General features: G+C 32.3%; 1 protein-coding gene and 1 pseudogene across 1 annotated transcript; one reads left to right on the forward strand and one right to left on the reverse strand.

Annotated features, from left to right (window-relative positions):
* Positions 1–388: 388 nt before the first annotated feature.
* Positions 389–6,346, reverse strand: LOC130956327 (pentatricopeptide repeat-containing protein At3g06920). The gene is made up of 4 exons (XM_057883364.1): positions 5,992–6,346; positions 3,905–4,020; positions 936–3,794; positions 389–693 (listed from the first exon to the last, which is right to left on the reverse strand). Exons 2-3 carry the CDS (start codon positions 3,927–3,929, stop codon positions 1,117–1,119), a joined length of 2,703 nt encoding a protein of 900 aa, XP_057739347.1. The 5' UTR covers positions 3,930–4,020; positions 5,992–6,346; the 3' UTR covers positions 389–693; positions 936–1,116.
* A 7,021-nt stretch (positions 6,347–13,367) lies between these two features.
* LOC130956753 (mediator of RNA polymerase II transcription subunit 4-like) lies at positions 13,368–14,690 on the forward strand (annotated as a pseudogene).
* The last annotated feature ends 5,565 nt before the right edge of the window (positions 14,691–20,255 follow it).

Here is a 20,255-nt window from a genome sequence, read left to right on the forward strand (position 1 = left end):
GCGTTTGCATTGTGTTGTGTTGCAACAATAAAAGTTAAGAATGTACATAACATTGTGCCAAAAACATTGATCCTCCTCCATTTACGCTCATCATTGGAGGCCAGTGATGGAACCTAGGTGAGATTGTTGAAAATTGGTCCATTGTTCATCCTTCCAACTAAGTAATGGAGTTCAACATTTGATTATAAGTGTACATATAAAATTAAGTTTGGATTCCATGTATTAAATCGTGAAGGATATATATTATCTATCTATAGAATAAGGAGAATGTTCTGCTCAAATTTCAGTATGAGTTGAGCATTTTCTGCAAAGCGCTGCTTAAAATCATATAATAAGGAAATGATAGTACAAAGACAGAAAGCTATTAACACTTGTAACCAAAGCACTTCAAATATTTCATTTGATTATTAACAACGGGATGCCAATAAATCATCAAATTACAATACCATGTAAATGTTAACCAACATTCTCTTATACTTTCAATTATTTTTCAAAGAAATTAGGAGTGTACAAAAATGAATGATGTTATAACTCTTGCCAAATAAGAAACAAAATTGGCATTCACTTAGAATTACATGAGTATAGAAAGAACTCGAAGAATGAAGACACTGCATTGAGAGTAAATCTTGTGTACATATTCTTCAAGAATGGAAAAAATACAACGAAGGTGTAACTTGATTGGGTACTTGTTCCCTGCAATAAGTTTATAAACACATTATCACATTAACAATACCTTTTGAATCAATCACTTCAAAATAAAACATTATTATGGACAAAGAAACAACAACAAAAATATATTGCACACAGGACAAAACATAATAGAAAAAAAATCCAGTGTATTCCTTCTCAGAAAATAACCATCAGGCATAACAATAAATTATAGCACAATACTTCAAAAAATAGTATGCATAACTACTTTAATTTGTAAGGATTACCTTAGGGCTAAGACCATTAAGCCATTAACATTATCCAGAGAAGTGGTGACATTAGAAGTCTTTAAATATCTCACAAATTGCCTGAGCAGTCAATGTGAAGGGCGATAAAGTGCAAACAATCTTTATATGGAAAACGGCTTTCAATACCAATACCAGTACAACACACATATATAACTTATTCTCAAGAGAATCTTGTGGCATGTTGGGACTTTGCCATTTCCCTTAAGACAGCTCCAACGATTGCGGCTTGCTCAAGGCAGTCAGCCTTATGCAGTGCATCTAAAAGGATAACGCATGTTTTGCTATAAATACGACAACCTTTCGTGCGAGTTTCCTCGAAAAGTGTATATGCATCCATTGCTTTATTGACACTGCTTAATCCTTCAATCATAGAATTATAACAAGCTGAATCAGGCCTACCCCCGCTTGCCTTAAATCTCTCAAAGAGACCTTTTGCTTCTTGAACATTTCCAACCCTTGCAAGTCCCGCAATCATGGTTGTGTATGTGATAGTATTAGGTTTTAGCCCTTTCTTCTGCATCTCTTGCCAGAACACAAAAGCCTTGTTAAATTTTCTAACCTTGCAAAGACCATTTATCATAATGCTATAAGTTATTTCATTTGGAGGACATTTCAAACTTTTCATATTCTGGAAGCAGACAAGAGCTTCATCGATTTCCTCAGCTTTCACCAATGCATCAAGTAAGCAATTCCATGTGAATGTGTTTGCAGTTAGACCCTTCTGCATCAACTCCTCCAAAATTAAATATGCCTCATCAATCCTTCCCACCTTCCCAAACCCATCAATGAGACTACTATAGATCACTACATTCAAGTCAACACCTTTGGATTTTACTTCTTCAAATAACATATATGCTTCATCGAGCCTGTCGATTTTAGAAAGTCCATCAATGACAGATCCATAAGTGACAACAGTAGGTTGCAGGCCCTTTGTCTTCATTTCGTCCAGCAGTTGGTAAGCCTTATTGACCTTACCAGACTTGCAAAACCCATCAATAACAGCATTGTAAGCGCGGGTGTCCAAATGTAGTCCTTGCTCCTTCATCTCATAAAACAACTTGTATGTTTCTTTTGCAAAGCCTGCTTTCACAAGACCATGAATTAAAATTGAGTAGCTCCGAACATCAGGAATTAACCCTTGAGCCTTTATCTCTTCAAACAAATCCCTTCCTCTATCAATTTCACCTGCTTTAAAAACACAATCCATGTAAATATTAAGGAGCGTTAGATCAGGAGAACAACCCCTATGCATCATCTCCTTGTAAATTTTGTGACCATCCTCCTTCCTACCACACTTGAAGAAATTCCTAATAAGAGATGTATACACTACTGCATTTGGACTTTGATCGGAATCTAACATCTTCTCATAAAGCATGTAGGCATCATCTACCCTGCCATGTCTACCCAAACCCTCAATAAGAGAACAAAATGTAACTGCATCAGGGGTGCAAAGTTTATGATCCAATCCTAAAAATATGGAGCAAGCATCATCAAGTCTTTGAGCTTTACATAGTCTATCAATCATTATATTTACAGTCATGATATTAGGGAACAAACCAGCCTCTTTCATGGCTTCCTGAACCTTCAGTGCGGGTTCGAGCTGTCCTGCCTTACAAAGCATGTCAATCAAGATATTGTAGGTTGCAAGATTTGGTGCCGCATCTTTTTTCATTTCTTCATAGATCCTCAATGCTTCAGCTACTTTACCCTTTTTACCCAGGCAAGTCAGAAGGCAATTATAAGCAACTACACTAGGTATGCATCCCTTTCTTTTTTGTCTCTCGAGTAAATCATATGCTTCATCAAATTTTCCAACTGAACCATAACCCATAATCATGGTATTATAAGCATAAACACACGGGACACTTCTGTTTTGATCCAATTCTTCAAACAACTCAACAGCTTCATCCAGCCTCTCAGCCTTGCAAAGAACACCTATCATGCTAGTATAGGTCACATCATCAGGAACCAACCCTTGTGCTTTCAATTCATGAAAGAATTTCCAGGCCATATCCACTGTGCCGACTTTGCCAAAACTATCTATGCAAACATTGTAGAGAACAAGGTCAGCATGAAACGAATTACTCTTCATTTCGTCCAGCAAGGAAAGAGCAGCATCAACACGACCCTCCCTTGCAAACGCACGAACAAGCGTAGTAAACAAGTGTATATTTACTTCATAGCCTAGTTCCTGCATTTGATGAAAGAGAGTAAGCATGGAATCACATTCATGAACTGAAGAGAGCGCACCAATCAATGTAGTATAAGCTGAAAAAGCAGGGCGAAACATGTACTTCCTCATACTCTCAATAATCCCAAAAGCTTCCCTCAACTTATTTGACTTGACAAAACTACCAACCAATTCAATACAAGTATTGTTATCTGGTCCAAACCCTGCCACACACATTTCTTCAAGAACCTGCTCCAAGTACACCAAGTTTTTAGTCCTAGCCATAACCACGAGAAGTGCATTGTAGGCCTCACGACCATGAGCTTCTTCAGTTTTCTGCTCCACCCATCGAAAAAAATGCAACGCCTTATTCACATCCTTCAACCTCCTTATCACTCCAACAACAAGTTCTGGTTGAAGCATTTCATCATACATCTTGAGGGCATCCTCAACGGCAGGTCCCCACATGCTAGTTTCCAATACCCCACACACATCAAACACTGCCTTATGAATACCTTCCACTTTTGTTGCATTCTCTTCCACAAAGGGAACAGCTTTACCGTTCATCTCAGGAGAAGGAGGAAATCCATTTGACCACTGTGAAGAGAACCTCTTTGATAAGGGCTCAATCTTTTTTCGGCATCTCAGAAAAAATCGAAGTTTTAGAACTGCAACCCCCAAAAAAGGGAAAGAAAACATCAAACAAGAAGACTTCAATTTAACTATGAAACTGTAAAAAGCATATTTATGATGATAAGGACAATGAAAAAAAAAGGACCTTGGCTTCTTGAGAGAATTTTCATTCGTGCAGCCTTCGTGAGTGAATGGTTCAAGTAATGAAGAACTCGACGATCACCGAGAAGATGAAAAGAAAGAGTAAAGAGAAGTGCAACTCTGCAAAGAGAAGCTCAGAATAAGAAAAAACAAATTTAGCTAGAAATTTCAAATGGCTTCCCAACTGAAAGCATTTTCAGTCACCAAAAAAAAAAAAAAAACTGAAAGCATTTTTGTTTTTTCCTTCTAGGAGTACACTTTATGGTTAATTGATTTAATGTGTTTCTAATAATTGTGAGTAGCCTTTTGAAATGTTCATATATTAACATTTAAAATAAGTTGTTAATATAGAATTATTGCTAACCGTGGAAACTGATAATTAATTAATAAATCATAAAATGATATTATTTTAAATTCAACTTTTTTTAGCTGGATTAAGTTTAAGTTTTATCATTTTGTTATTTTACTATTGTAATTATCTTTAGTTAGAACTGTAATTGATATATCCATAGTTGTCAGAATTAATCTGGTAATCGAACCGTTCAGACTATTGGATCATTAAGCCTCTTGTTCAACCGGTGAGTCATTGATTGAACTGGTTGATCCGGTCTTATTTAAATAAAAATATAAAATAGTCAAAATTTAAAATTAAAATTTGAAATACATGCCTTCACTAACATTTGAACAACAATCAAGTCTCAAATTCTAAAAATAACTAATATGAAAATAGACATAAAATTAATCAGAACTGCTACAATAATATCTTAATTTGACACAATGAGAATAATATTCTATGCACTATGTCCAAGGATTAATTTCAAAGTCTAAGTATTTATCTTCATCTGATGTTCTTGGGATGATGGGGTTTTTCTACGTTAACTCCCTCATGGCTTCATAGCCATCTGAAACATATATCCACAAAAATCACTTACATAAACAGTTTAAAACCTGGATTCAACACAACACAACCTTCCAAACACACATAAGTCAGCACACAAATACGTAACCACAATGCAGGAAATCATGACAATCATCACACATCTCTTTAACCATACTGAAGCAACCTAACCACCATATTACCCACCACTTCCTAAACACAAACAACCTTAACCAAGCCCACCACCATAATCAACAAACATGAAGAACAAATTCAACAATAATCAGCAAATCAGAAAGACAGAAACCTTATAATAAAACATGAAGAACAAAACAATAATCAACTAAACAGTAAAATAAACAGAACAATAATCAACTAAACAAATTAGTAAAAAACCAAGTAATAATTTAGATCAAATCAGTAAACACATCAACTGAACAAATCAGAAAAAAAACTGATTAGTCCATTTATGTTGCACCAACTGCACAACCCCTCCAGTTCCTTTTCCAACCACTTTGATTGTGTCTATATCTGCCAAACTTAGCTGGTTGTCTATCGGCATGATCGGGTTTAGAGGTGGCTGATAATATGACATATTACGGCCATATATTAACAGAGTGGGAGAAATCAGCCAGCATATGTATTGTGCCAAAAATATGAAAAGACAACAAAAGTGCAGGAATCCAATCTTTAAAACCATGCCCTCATTATATTAAAAAGCATAATTTTGGGAGTTAGATTTCATTATAACTACATATGTGGAGCTTAACATGAACAAGTTTGAACTGAGACACTCTAAAAGTTTAAATGGAATTGAAATGAAGGTCAAGAACAAGTTTATTTCGTGCTCGTGAATTGAGTGACTTCAGCTGAGCAAAACGCATAATTTTATTTTAATAAGCTTGCAGCTTGAGTCTCCATTTAAAGACAAAGCAATCATGAGGAGAAATTATAACAGAAATTAAATTATGTAACAATATCTGCTTCAGTTCAAAACAGTAGCAAAAGCTAAGAAATATGCTCCATTTGGGTTTGGAAGCATCAACACCCACACCTAATCAGAGTTCTAATAATAAAAAATCAACACCCACACCCTTAATCAAAATTTTAATAACCAAAATCAACACCCACATCCCTAAATTCACAAATTCTGATAATCAAAATCCCTATTCCCTAATCACAATATTAATTAAACAATAAAATTAATTATTTACCTGAGAAGAAGACCGGAGAAGAGAGCGGAGCAGAGGGAGCGGGACTAGCAGAGCAGAGCAGTGGCGGGGGAGTAATAGAGAAGAAGAAGACGACCGGGCCAAGCAGAGAAGCGTCAGTGGTCACCGAGAAGCAGGGCAGCACCGTAGGTCGTCAGTCGTCGGTCTTCACCGTCGTCAGTCGAACGACGAGTTTCGCCGGTGACTGGTGTGAGACACGGAGGGCTGAGAATACGAGGAGGGGAGGAGGGTGCGACTGCGTGGTGCGTGCTGGGAGTGCGTCGTGCATGCTGGGAGACTGGGAGTGGGGGAGAAGACGAGGTCAGGGTCAGCGTGGGGCTCTGATCCACGGACACTGACACTCACATGGGACACGGCACGATATGGACACGTAAATTTTAAAATCTTATAAGATACGAGGATACGTATACATATAAAATATAAAGTATTTTTTTAAATAAATCGTAATAATATTTTAATATTTTATTAATATTAAAATATAAATTAATTTTTTAATTATTTTTAATGTCTTATTTTAATATATCAAGTATTTAAAATATTTTTTGTTTTAATAAATAATAATATATATTATAGCTAAATTTATTTCAAGAATATATCTTAACAATAAGACTGAACTGACTAACACGTGATAGTATTTAGGTGTGTTCAAATGTGTCCGACGAAGAATTTTTTATTTTTTATTAAGATACGGTTGGATACAACAGACACTAATGTCAGACGAGTGTCGGACGAGTGTTGTATCTGAAATGTGTCCGACACGCAAACACGACAACTCAGCCAAGTGTCCGTGCTTCATAGGCATGGGGAGTGCGGACTGCCAGTCTAGGGAGTGGAGACCGGGAGAGTAAAGCTGAATGGCAGAGGGAGACAGGAACTTGAGTGATTGATTTGGTGCTATTAAATTGATAAAAATAAATTTTAATATAAAAAAATTTTAAGTGTGTTTGATAAATTTTTAATAAAAATTAAAATTATTAGAAAAAAATATATTTTTTATATAATAAATTAATAAAAAAATATTTTTATCTTATTTTATTCAAATATAATTGATAAATAAAATATTTTTTTATATGAAATATTTAAATATAAAATTATTTTTATTTTTATAAAAGATATTTTTTAAAAATGGTGTCCAAACAAATTTTGTGCATTGTATAATTCGTGGGGCCATAACCGCAATTTTAAAACAGATGTCACTCAAATGCAATATAATTGTTTACCGGGTAAATCTGGAATATTTAAGTGCTTCACGAAAAGTCAATGTTAAATATGAAACAAAAGTATGCAAAGCAATTTATCTTTTGTATCCGAAATTCAAATTCAAGAACTTATCTACTTTCTACTTAATATATTAAAACTGAGTTTTCCCCCAACTAATAAAGGTTAAATGTCGATTTCTCGTGACTCCGTTTTCTCTCCAAAATGAATACACTATTCTCTATTCTAAATTATTTTATAAAAAAATATTTTTATTATAATTAATATCTAATGAATAATATATAATTATACTAATTTAGGAATATATCTTCATTATAATTATATCAAATCAATATTTAATGCATTATTAAACTAGTTATCAATTTTCAATTAAAAATACTTTTAATCATAATAATAATAATAATAATAATAATAATAATAATAATAATAATAATAATAATAATAATAATAATAATTAATGATATAATAATTACACCGGTCGTGTTTCTTGATTTATTTCTTTTAATTCATTAAATTCAATTCATTACAATAAATTAATTATATCAACTAATTGATTTGATTAGATATTTAAATATCACATAATTTATTATAATTTATATCAATCAATTACTTTAATTCATTACTTTATAAGATGCATAACAAAATAGATAATTTATAATTAAATTCTCAACTGTATGTTAGTTTTCGATCATCTTACTACATATACATAATTAATAACTATGACCTTTAGTAGCAAAAAAAAAAGATATTATAATGATATTAATAGAAAATAGAAAAAATATTCAAAGACAAAATATTAATGATATTATATGGATATAAGAGATTAATTTGTATAACATATATATATATTAAAAATAAGTTAATTAATATATATATATATATATATATATATATATATATATATATATATAATGATTAATTTAGTGTTGTAAATATAATATTTTAAAATATCATAATTATCTAAAAATTTATATTTATATTTGACTTTCGTAAATAATAATAGAAAAAAAGATATGGGAATAATAAATGTAATTTAATAGAATAAATTATTTTACGAGAATCATGGTAAGAGATTATAATGTGAATAATAAAATCATGGTAAGAGATTATAATGTGAATAATAAATTACCTTGATGGACCTTCTTATTCTTGAACATATAAATACCTAAAGCCTCTTAACGGTGGTTCTTCATATTTTTTCTAAGGTAGTTTTCCGTTTTACCTTTTTTATTTCTTTGTGCTAAATAATTTCACAAACTATAATAATAGCTGCATATGAAGTTGTTTATTTTACTCTTCGATTCTCGTTACCATCTTCTCTTCTTCTTCCTTTTTTTTTTTTTGGTTTTAGGCTTAGTATTAACATTGTTGTTTCGGCAGCACCCTAATAGAAAAGATGTCCTTTCTTACGATTCTCGATGCTTACCTAACACATAACGATATTTACAAATTAATGTTGTGCGATAAATTAATTTTTGGTCAAGTCAATCATCCTATTATATTTGTGACCAATAATATATATATGTATGTGCTAATTAATATCTTTCTCTTTTTCATTTTTTCCCTCAACAAAATTTTTTTCTTTAATTATTTGTATTTGAATCTCTGTCTCCTGTGCTCTATTGTTATCTGCAAAAATGAGGAGCATTTTATTTATCAGCAAATAATATCACGAAGATGCAAAAGAATGCAACATTATTATTCTAGATTGATTCAACTAAACGATTGGCTTTTAGTCCTTTTATGGTGTTACCTTTTTTCTGCAGTTGGCTCATCCCGTTCCTTTTCTTTTCCCTTTTTTACTTTTGACAACACATCACAACGCATATATACTCCTGTATGTTTTACTTTGCTACATATTATTTCATCGGATTTATTAAATGCTACATATATATATTAACAATGATTCAAGCACAACTATTTATCTACTTAATATACTGAATTTGGGTTTTCTCCCAACTAATGAAAGTGTCAATTTCAATTCATTTTTTCGTCAAAATAGATAATAATGCATCATTATATTAATTTAGGAAAATATCTTTATTATATAGTTATATAAAATCAATATTTAATGTATTATTAAACTACTTATCAATTATCAATTGAAAATATTTTTAATAATTTTAATAATAATAATAATAATAATATGATATGATAATTATATAATAATGGCATCAGTTATTAATAATCAATTTATATTTCTCTAAATAAATTTATTTAAAAAAATATTTTTATTATAATTATATTATAATATTACAATTAGTATTTAATGAATAATACATAATTATATTAACTTAGGAAAATATTTTTATTATAATTATATTAAATCAATATTTAATACATTGTTTAATATATTTATATTTATTATTTACCAATTTCTTTTATTTTTATTTCTCACATTTGTTAAATATTTTTTTCAATTATTATTATTTAATTTACTTATTTTAGATATTGATTATTAATAAGTCTCCACAATTATTTTTTAACTATTAGTATTATTGGTATATTAGTGTATTTTTAGAAATATTGGAAGTGAGATATCAATTTCTCATAATTTTTTTTATTTAAAATAAAAGCTCTACTTTTAATATATTTAATTATATTTACTCTCTGCTCAATCTATTTTAAAAAAATATCTTTTTAATAATTATATAAAAATATTTAATATATTATTATACTAATTGTCAATCATTACATATCTTTAATCATTCTAATTATTATATTAATTTATATAATTCTAATTTTCAATCATTGTGCAACTTGATATATACGTTAAAACAAATTGATACTAATTATTATATTAATTGTATAATACTAATTATCAATTATTAATGTTTTTTAATTATTATTTTTTAATTATTATTTTTAATCAAGCATAATTAGTAAAAAATTAATACATACATTAATGGTGATAAATTGATATTGATATCAAATAATAATAATAATAATAATAATAATAATAATAATAATAATAATAATAATAATAATAATAATAATAATAATAGAAAAGGTCTAAACAGCACACACATTATATTTAAAAAAAACAAAATATATTTTTAAAAGGATTAAGATATCAATAATTAAAAATAAAAAATAAACATAAATTTATAATTTTAATTGACATAAATATGATACTAACGTTAATAGTGGTAAATTGATATTAATATCAATAATTAATTTTTATAATTATTTTTGTATTACTAAAGGCTATATATAATGTTTCTTTTGCGATTTGTGAGTCTAAAAATAAGAGGCAAAACATTCTTTTTTTCTAATTTGTTATTTTTATTTGATTGAGCAATTGTTTCCAAGTTCAGTTTATAAATAGAGTTTAATCTTGATGCACTGACAGTGTAAATCGATTTACACAGTCATACAATCATATCCGTTCTTTTGGATGACATCACGCGGTCAATGTGAAAAATAGTTATTTTTAGTGATATGTCATTACGTAATTGGATGCACGTGTAAAACTACTTTACACTGTTAGTGCATCAAAATTAAATTCTTATAAATCTTTGTAGTTTGTATTTTAAGTTAATTTTATAAGTACACCATTCCACATGTCAAAGACAATTCTTTTTAATAGCTTTGTAGATGATAATAGCTTTTATATTTAATTTGTTTTGCAGTACGATAAAATTCGTTGTTCAATTAAGAATTATTTGATAAAAATATTTGAAAATGAATTGGTAAAAAGAAAAGTCTATTTCTTCTCAAATTTATTTGAGATTGAGGAATCAAGTGGAATATATCTTCCGACTGCACACAGTGCAAAATATCTTTTAAGAATGAGTCATGTATAGTACATACGTCGACGATCGTAAAACTCCGGATGATACATTTTAATTTGCTTTCTCATGCTGATATACTGAAACAAACAAATAAACGATTCTACTTATTTGGTACGTAGTTAATTTATATTAACCCACACAAAACTGTTTTCCTTTTAATTTTAAGTTTCGTCAAGAAATTGTATAATAGCATCATTTTATTGATAACAAAAATTTTAACAGTATATTTATAAAAATATTTGAAATTGTATTATGACTTTTTTAAAGGTATATCCTTTTATTAATATACTACTATTAGTTTTATTGTTTAACATAAAATAAATGAGTAAATTCTCTTTATTTTATATACATACAAAGTTATAATTTCTTATATTATTCACTCATTTGTCCTTAATTTAGTACTTTTAATTCAATTTTTTTGTTCAATTAGATGTTATTAGACTCTTGACCGGAAAAGAAAAATTTATATTATGGTCAAAAATAAAGAGAAATAACTAATACATTGTGATTGATCTTCATGATTTGCGGTATATAAAATTTTAATATTTTAATATAAAAAATATCTTTTGGTAATAATTATGTGTTGTGGTGCAAAATCTTTTTTTTTTATGTATTACTACTTTTTTTTTTAATTCTCGCTTTCATTCAAAAATGAGAAAAAAATAAGATGTCAGCTGTGAGATCAATTTATAATCTAATTACTTGATTATCTATGTGATCACTAAACAATCGAATACATAATTATTCTCTAATTTACAAAATTTAACAAAAGCATTGGTAAGCATATTGATTTAGCATTTATTTATATATTTTATTTATTTATGTTGTATTTAATTTATAATCATATTATATCTATTTTTATCAATATATTTTTTTAAAAAATACCATTAATGTTAGTACATGGTGTAATAAATAAATTGAATGATAGAAACACATAATTATATTTTTTTCAGTCAAGATTTAGTAAGATACTGTAATTTAGACTTGCAATATTAGTATATTAATAGTGAAGTGGAGAAAAAAATATAATATCATATCAAAAAAAAATTTTAAATCATAATTGTAATTTATGATTGAAATCATAATTTAAATATTTTGAACGGGATAATTTTATTTAGAGAATTCATAATTCAAACATAATTTTTATACATTTAATAGCTACATTCAAATTAATACACTTAATACCATATTAAAAAAAATAACAATGCACATCATATTATTTATTTATTAATTAAGTTATTACAATTTAAATTAATTTTAATAGATTAATTTAAAATTATAATTTCAATCTTATCACGTGCATGATACGAGTTATTATACTTATTACATATACTAAAATAGAAGTTTTTGAGTTCCGACTTTAATTTGAAAATTAGTTTCCGATGAAGCAAACTTTATGCATATACTTATTTTATTGTAATCAATTTTGAAAAAAGAATGAGAGAATTTAAGAGAGAGTTATAGTTGGATTCCAGAGTAGAATTGTTACTGTAGAGTTGAGTATGTTAATATAAGTAGTAGAGTTTGTAAATATCTATATGTAATATAAATAAGTAGTTGTACTTTTTATAATGTATTAAACTGAACTTATGACTAAGTAGATGTTTTTTTATGATATCATAGATCTGAGCTCTATTTAAGGATTTGTTGTTGACCAATGAGTTACTGCATGCACAAGGCAAGTTTTAAATTTCCAAACTTATTTAAGTAAACGAGTAAACTAACCACTCAACCAACCTAAATTGGTTATGAACAAATACATGTTATTAATATGCTTTTGTATATTTATATGCTACATATTTTGATTGCCTAACTTATATCTATTCCTTTATATCTAGTTAATACACGGTTTCAATAAGCGATACAGGCTCATATCTATATGCTTATTATATCTAGCCTAGAGTCCCTAAGTTAAGCCAAATAGTAGCATCTGACTACTAATATTGATTATGACGTGCTAGGAGTTAGATTGTTATATTTTCTACCGCCACCATATAATCTCATTTTAAAATCTAGATCTGCTATTGCCACCCCAGCATTCTGGATCTGTCTCTACTGTGCCAACATTCTGGATCTGCTAGTTGTCACCGTCGTTGCTTTCCAATTTGCTCCATTTTTTAAAGAAGCGACGAGTGAGGAGGACAGAAATTTAATTAACGTATGGAAGGGAGACAAAACTGAAAGAAGAAACTGGAGACAAAAAATGAAAGACAAAGACTAAATTAAGTTTTTGTATTGTGTTTCGTGTAAAGTGTACAAGATTGAGTTATACTTAGTATCTTATTTGGATTAACATAAAAGATATCATTTAAAAAAATATCATTTAGAAAAAGATTTTTTTTGAGAATGGCACCTAAACAAACCTTGAGGGCTGCATTATTGCGTGTACACCCCTGCCCTAGTCCTAATTGTGTAATGTATATAATGACCGGGTTAGGTTCAGGTGACCCAAGCTATGGCCCAGTCCCGATTTCACTCTCTTTCCAGATTTCATTTTTTTCTCCCCAGGTCAACTCCGGGTCATTTTGGGTTCGAGTCTTCATCGTCCAAAATGCTTCGAGCCTCGGCCAGATCGGCCATGTGAACCCCTAATTTTTGTACAAAGCACCAAATTGTGCAATCCCCTGCTAGGCTAGGCCTCACAAACCCAAATTTCCCATCCATTCCGAATCTTACTCCTCCAAAGCTCCCTTCCTCACATGGTCATCATCACCAGCCCCACTTAGACTGCCATGCAGCTGGCCCTTCTGTAGCTCTGCTCTCTCTTCTCCTACCTCTCCCTCGAGCACAAGCACTTCTTCAACAAATGGCTTTCTTAGCTTCTAAACTATTTGAAGTTTCACCCAACAGGTCACTTTATCCATCCCCACCTTCCTTTCCACCCAAGGCCAAGCTCGTTCATCTACCCCACATAATTCTTCTTCCACAACCAAAGAAGTTATTTCACAATTCACTATTCTTCAAACTCAGAGCTTTGAAGATGTCGCTGAACTCTAAGAAATTCTTAATCTGTAAGATGCTAAGCAGAAGATTGATTAGGAAATTCACTCAAAAGATTCATCACTTCTTGCATTTGCTAACAAACTCAAAGATGTTGAGCGGTGTCTCGACATTCTTGTTAATGATTACTTTGATTATCGCTGCAGCACCAAGAGCTTGAAATAAGGAGATGACAGTGAAGATGATTCTTTGACATCCTCAACTATCTCATCCCAACTGAAGCTATCAGATATATTATCATATGCTCACCGGATAAGTTATACAACCTTTGCGTCGCCATAATTTGAAGCTGGGCAAGCTCCTTTACGTGGTCCAATGCCACCTGCGCCACAAGAGGAGCAAATGAGGGCTTCACAGTTATATAAATTTGTTGACCTTGATGTTGGATTGCCTAAAGTTATTGAAACAAAAGAGAAAACAATTGAGGCCATTATTGAGCCTCTACCTCCACAGCAAGTGGATGCCAATTTGTCTGCAATTCAAGGGTTGCTTCCATCAAATTTTACAGTTCCACCTGGCTGGAAGCCTGGAATGCCTATGCAATTGCCTATTGATCTTCCACTTACCCAACTTGGGTGAAAACTTGGGGATCCTGTGCCATTGCCACCCAAGGACTCACTTCTTGTACCAAGGTTTGAGCAGCAACAAGTACCCCGTCACATCTCTTAGCCTAAGCAACCTGAAGTCATTCAAGTGTAACGATTACAACAGTGATGAAGTCAGCTCTGATGATGAAGATTGAGACAACGATGAAACTCATTAGCTCAAAGTGACAATTGTACAGGTAAAAATCTGTTATTTTTTGTAGGGTTAGTGCCTTATATTTGTCCTTGAATTATAGTCTTTACCAAAATAAGCGACAAAACTTGCACCCTAGTATATTTTAGTCTTGTGCTCTTTAAAATGTGTCTTATAATATTGATATAATATAGAATAACATTTTAGCCAACTAGGCTTCAAAGTTTTGCCATACTTTCCTCCATCACCCTTCCCGGCTTCCATTTCTAGCATTCCTCTGCACATCAAGAGTAAGACCGTCCCCAACTAGTTTGCATGTTCACCATGGTTTAATTGATTGTCATGGTTGCGAAACAAGCGTTAATTTGACCAGCACCTATTTTAAAGAGGTGGCAATTGCTACAGCAACCTCATCTTCTGTTTAAACATTTCTAGCATTTGAAGGTGTTATTCCCATTTCGTTCCTTTTAGGTTTTCGTAGTCGCTTTCTTCTTTTTTTCCTCTTTCCCTGGTCTTTGTCTAGTAATGTAGAAGCATGGACAACTAATCATTTAAAGAAGGATATAAACCTAGATTGGAAAGTTAAATATTGGTTGGTTGATATTATAACATTCACTTTAAAACTGATTAGTGTAAGTTGTCACTATACCTCATACAGCCATAGTTTAAAGCCATGGCAAAAGAAATACTGCTTCCATCTTTTACACCATGCAATAACGGGTTTGGTTATTTTTTTATATATAAAAAAAGATATATTAAAAAACAGACACCACTAAATTACAAAATGCAAATTTTATTTTCTGTCGTTTCCTTTTTTTTCTTCGTTTGGTGTTCTGTATTTTGGTTCAGATGACTCATGGTACTGTTTCTACTGCAAGCTATAAAGTGGAAAGCATCTTAGTATATGCCTCTTTTGAGGTTTTTCATGAATAACACAAGTACTATGAAAAATGTAAGGAATCTAACAACGGGTGCCCATGGTTGATTCGGATCAGTTTCTGCCAGTGCAGATGTATTTGGGAGGTAAAATGGTACAATGGATCTCATAATTGTCTGGCCACCTTGATATCGAGCGATCATAAGAGGCTTGATTACCAGGTAATCTCAGTGTTCATACTGTCTATGATTAGAGCGGATGCTTCCATATCAATCAAGGTACTGATGAATGCGACAAAGGCACATTTCGGTTTCAGACCGACTTACAGGAGGGTTTGGTTGGCTAAGTAGAAGGCCGTGGCTCAGATTTACGGAGATCATGAGTCATATAATGAGTTACCGCGGTGGGTTCTAGGTGTGTAGATGATGATGCCTGGTAGTGTTGCAGTATTAAAGATCAGTCTGTGCGAATGGAGGGGTAGTCCGATAATTCGCATGCTTATTTTCACCGTCTATTTTGGACATTCCTACCGTGCACGAGGCATCCTCCCTAACCACCACCACCTCCATCCTCCATCTCAATGTTCAATGCAGCTCGCGGTCTATAACACCCTATTATCCTAAACCTTACCTCTAGCCGTAAAGCAAAAGATAACAAGATGTCACGATAGTTCTAAAGCTCATACAATAGTAAATATAGAAAGGAATATTAATACTAGAAGCGCGATGAAAAAATATAGCTCAAAGACGTAGAAAACAGATATATAGAATCGCAAATCATCACACACGATAACTAAAACGTAAGGTTCAAGAAAGAACATAACATATATATATATATATATATATATATATATATATAAAGGATAGAATAGTCACAACATTTGGAGTCTAGGCCAGCTAGTTAATACAGAATATAACAGAGTGTTTGATATAAAACAGCAACATACTAACTCTCATATTAAGCCTCTAAGGCATCAAAGTTTTAAATATACAAAAGTGAGAGTATCTACAACATATAAACCAAAATACAAGGATCACAAAATCTCCTCCACTCTGTTATCATCCCGCAACTAACCGAGGTGGGTTACGACCTGTATCTAAAAAACAACATATGATATGAGAACCGGAAGTTCTCAGCATGGTAACAGTGCACCAGAGGTAATCTAACTTAGAAATTTCTAACTAAACCAACACGGCTATCCTACAGCCTTCACCAGCCTAACCTCCACACGATCCCATCGCTACTGCCTACCGAACCTCCTCAACCCCAGTGGCAAACATAAATAGATACAAACAAGTAATACGCAGGTAATATGACATATACAGCAAGGAATTCAGGAAGCATATATAAACATTTTATATAATTAGGCAAATTAATGCAAGTAGGCAAAGCAAGCAAACATATAAAAAATGCACATGAAGAATGTCTGTCCTATTGGCTGTTATATCAGATTGTTGGTTAAACTGTCAACTCGACATATTCTCATGAAAATGTCAATTTCGCTCATGTTTATAAATGGGAACCCTTAAGGATATAGTGCCCGGCTCACTTTCCCAGAGATATAATGCTTGGCCACTCTTATGAACGAAAGTATGTGAGTGAGACATTTACCACAGCCCTCACATCTCAGCATAAGAAGAACGACCCCACTCCTTACGCCTACAACTCAGCATAAGCGGGACAAACCACTGCCCTTAAGCCTATATCTCAACATAAGCAGGACGAACCACTATCCTTAAGCCTACATCTAAGCAAAAGTGGGACGAATCCTGCCCTTATACCTAAACTCATCAATATTATTCAAAAGAAATCATCATTTTAAAAAATAGTTTAATGATTCATGTTAAAATCTCTCAGCTCATTCTGAGTCTTATCGTACTCGGCATTCATGCCTCAATATTCTCAATCTTAAAATAAGATCATCATCACATCATGTGTCCTCCATTCAGTCTCAAAGAACTCTCCACCAGCTTACTCAGAATAATTCATCTATAATTCATACCACACCTAAGTCTCCGTCTTCTAAGATTTAACTAACTTTATCTAATTTAAGCCCTCTAACTCTTTCTCATTAGTCTCAAGTGTCAATTACTAGTTAGGAGTCTAAAATAGAAGTTAAAGAAGGTTGGAAAACTAGAGAATCCTTTAAAAATAAAGAAAAACAAGTTTTTAACAAAATAGAAAGCTTGCGTACGCAAGCTCCTATTTCGCGTACGCATGTGTGTAAAAATGGTGCTCGCGTACGTGACACCTTCTTCGCGTACACAAGAGTCCCAAACCTCATGGAATGCTTGCGTCATGTGTCAAAAACTCGCGTACACATGGCTGAAAGTCACATGCTCACATACGCATGCCAGTGCCCGCGTACATGAGATTACAAGACAGTGAAAAATGCTCATGTCGTGTGCATAGGTCCGCCTACGTAGCTCTTATCAGACATGAAAAAATTCAAAAGCTGCAGAATTTAGATTTTTGTACGGAACTTTCGACGTTCATAACTTCCTCTACAAAACTATATTTTTCTCAAACTTTATATCATTTTAAAACTCTTTAAATAATTTTCAATTTAAAATAAAATAAAATTCAGTCAATTTCAAAAATTGAGACTCCAGTTATGATCCACCAAAATTCACTAAAAACAGATTTTTACCAAAAGTGACAATTCTCTAGCTTTTTCAAAACTCTTAAAACCAAACTAGCTCAAAACATACTCAAGCATCATACCAAGCATTTCTCAAATATCCCTCATTTATTCACTATCAAAACTATTAATTTCACAATTTTCCTTATATTTCCTATCAACATCATCACCATGAAACATCATCACTACTAATCAAATTCATCAAAATCATTATTTTCCAATTCAATCATCATCAAACTCACCACCACCTCCAATCTTTATCAACATCAACCACACAATCAATAGTCATCAAAGTAATCACAAACATCAATAATCATCATACATCATCAACAATTCGACTAAATTCCAAAAATGGTCCCTGAGATTGATATTGTACACCAAAATCGTCTTTGAGATTCTAATTGTACCAATTACATCCCTAAGATTGAAAGAATTGCACTATATTAGCCACTGATCCGTATTCCGTTAACGACGCACTGACGTGGCTTGATGATGCGGACCTTTAGTGACACGTGTCACCTCATGATTTAGCCACATGCAACAGTATGATGACCTGTCGGTCAATGACACGTGGCATGGTGATGTAGATTGTTATGCCACGAGTCACAATGCTATTTGTCCACGTGTCATCCACTATATCATCATTACATATGCACTAAAATGGTCCCCTTACTTTGCATTAAATAAATCATTTTAGTCCCTAAAATAAAATGTTGAGCACTGATGAGCGGATAATTTATACGCTTTTTGGCATTGTTTTTAGGTAGTTTTTAGTATGATCTAGTTACTTTTAGGGATGTTTTCATTAGTTTTTATGCTAAATTCACATTTCTGGACTTTACTATGAGTTTATGTGTTTTTCTGTGATTTCAGATATTTTCTGGCTGAAATTGAGGGACCTGAGTAAAACTCTAATAGGAGGCTGACAAAGGACTGCTGATGCTGTTGGAATCTGAACTCCCTGCACTCGAAATAAATTTTCTGGAGCTATAGAACTTCAAATGGCACGCTCTCAATGGCGTTGGAAAGTAGACATCTAGAGCTTTCCAGAAATATATAATAGTCCATACTTTATTCGTGATTAGATGACGTAAACTGGCGCTCAACACCAGTTCCATGTTGCTGTCTGGAGTCAAACGCCAGAAACACGTCACGAACCGGAGTTGAACGCCCAAAACACGTTACAACTTGGCGTTCAACTCCAAAAGAAGCCTCAGCTCGTGGATAGATTAAGCTCAGTCCAAACATACACCAAGTGGGCCCTGGAAGTGTATTTATGCATCAATTACTTACTCTTGTAAACCCTAGTAGCTAGTCTAGTATAAATAGGATAGTTTACTATTGTATTAGACATCTTGGGATGTTTAGTTCTCAGATCATGGGGGCTGGCCATTCGGCCATGCCTGGACCTTTTACTTATGTATTTTCAATGGTGGAGTTTCTACACACCATAGATTAAGGGTGTGGAGCTCTGTTGTACCTCAAGTTTCAATGCAATTACTACTATTTTCTATTCAATTCGATTTATTCCTGTTCTAAGATATTTGTTGCACTTCAACTTGATAAATGTGATGATCCGTGACACTCATCATCATTCTCACCTATGAACACGCGTGATTGACAACCACTTCCGTTCTATCTTAGGCCGGGCGCATATCTCTTGGATTCCTTAATTAGAATCTTTGTGGTATAAGCTAGAATTGATGGCGGCATTCATTAGAATCCGGAAAGTCTAAACCTTGTCTGTGGTATTCCGAGTAGGATTCTGGGATTGAATGACTATGACGAGCTTCAAACTCCTGAAGGCTGGGCGTTAGTGACAGACGCAAAAGAATCACGGGATTCTATTCCAGCCTGATTGAGAACCGACAGATGATTAGCCGTGCTGTGACAGAGCATTTGGACCATTTTCACTGAGAGGATGGGATGTAGCCATTGACAATGGTGATGCCCTACATACAGCTTGCCATGGAAAGGA

This window comes from Arachis stenosperma, chromosome 10 (genome assembly GCF_014773155.1).
Source record: "Arachis stenosperma cultivar V10309 chromosome 10, arast.V10309.gnm1.PFL2, whole genome shotgun sequence".
Lineage (NCBI taxonomy): Eukaryota > Viridiplantae > Streptophyta > Magnoliopsida > Fabales > Fabaceae > Arachis > Arachis stenosperma.

What these genes read in the sequence shown, in the direction of transcription:
- LOC130956327 (XM_057883364.1), bottom strand. Translation starts at nt 3,929, where the DNA reads ATGAAAATTCTCTCAAGAAGCCAAG. An exon ending in AATTCTCTCAAGAAGCCAAG is followed by an intron (nt 3,795 to 3,904) that starts GTCCTTTTTTTT and finishes TGGGGGTTGCAG; the next exon opens with TTCTAAAACTTCGATTTTTT.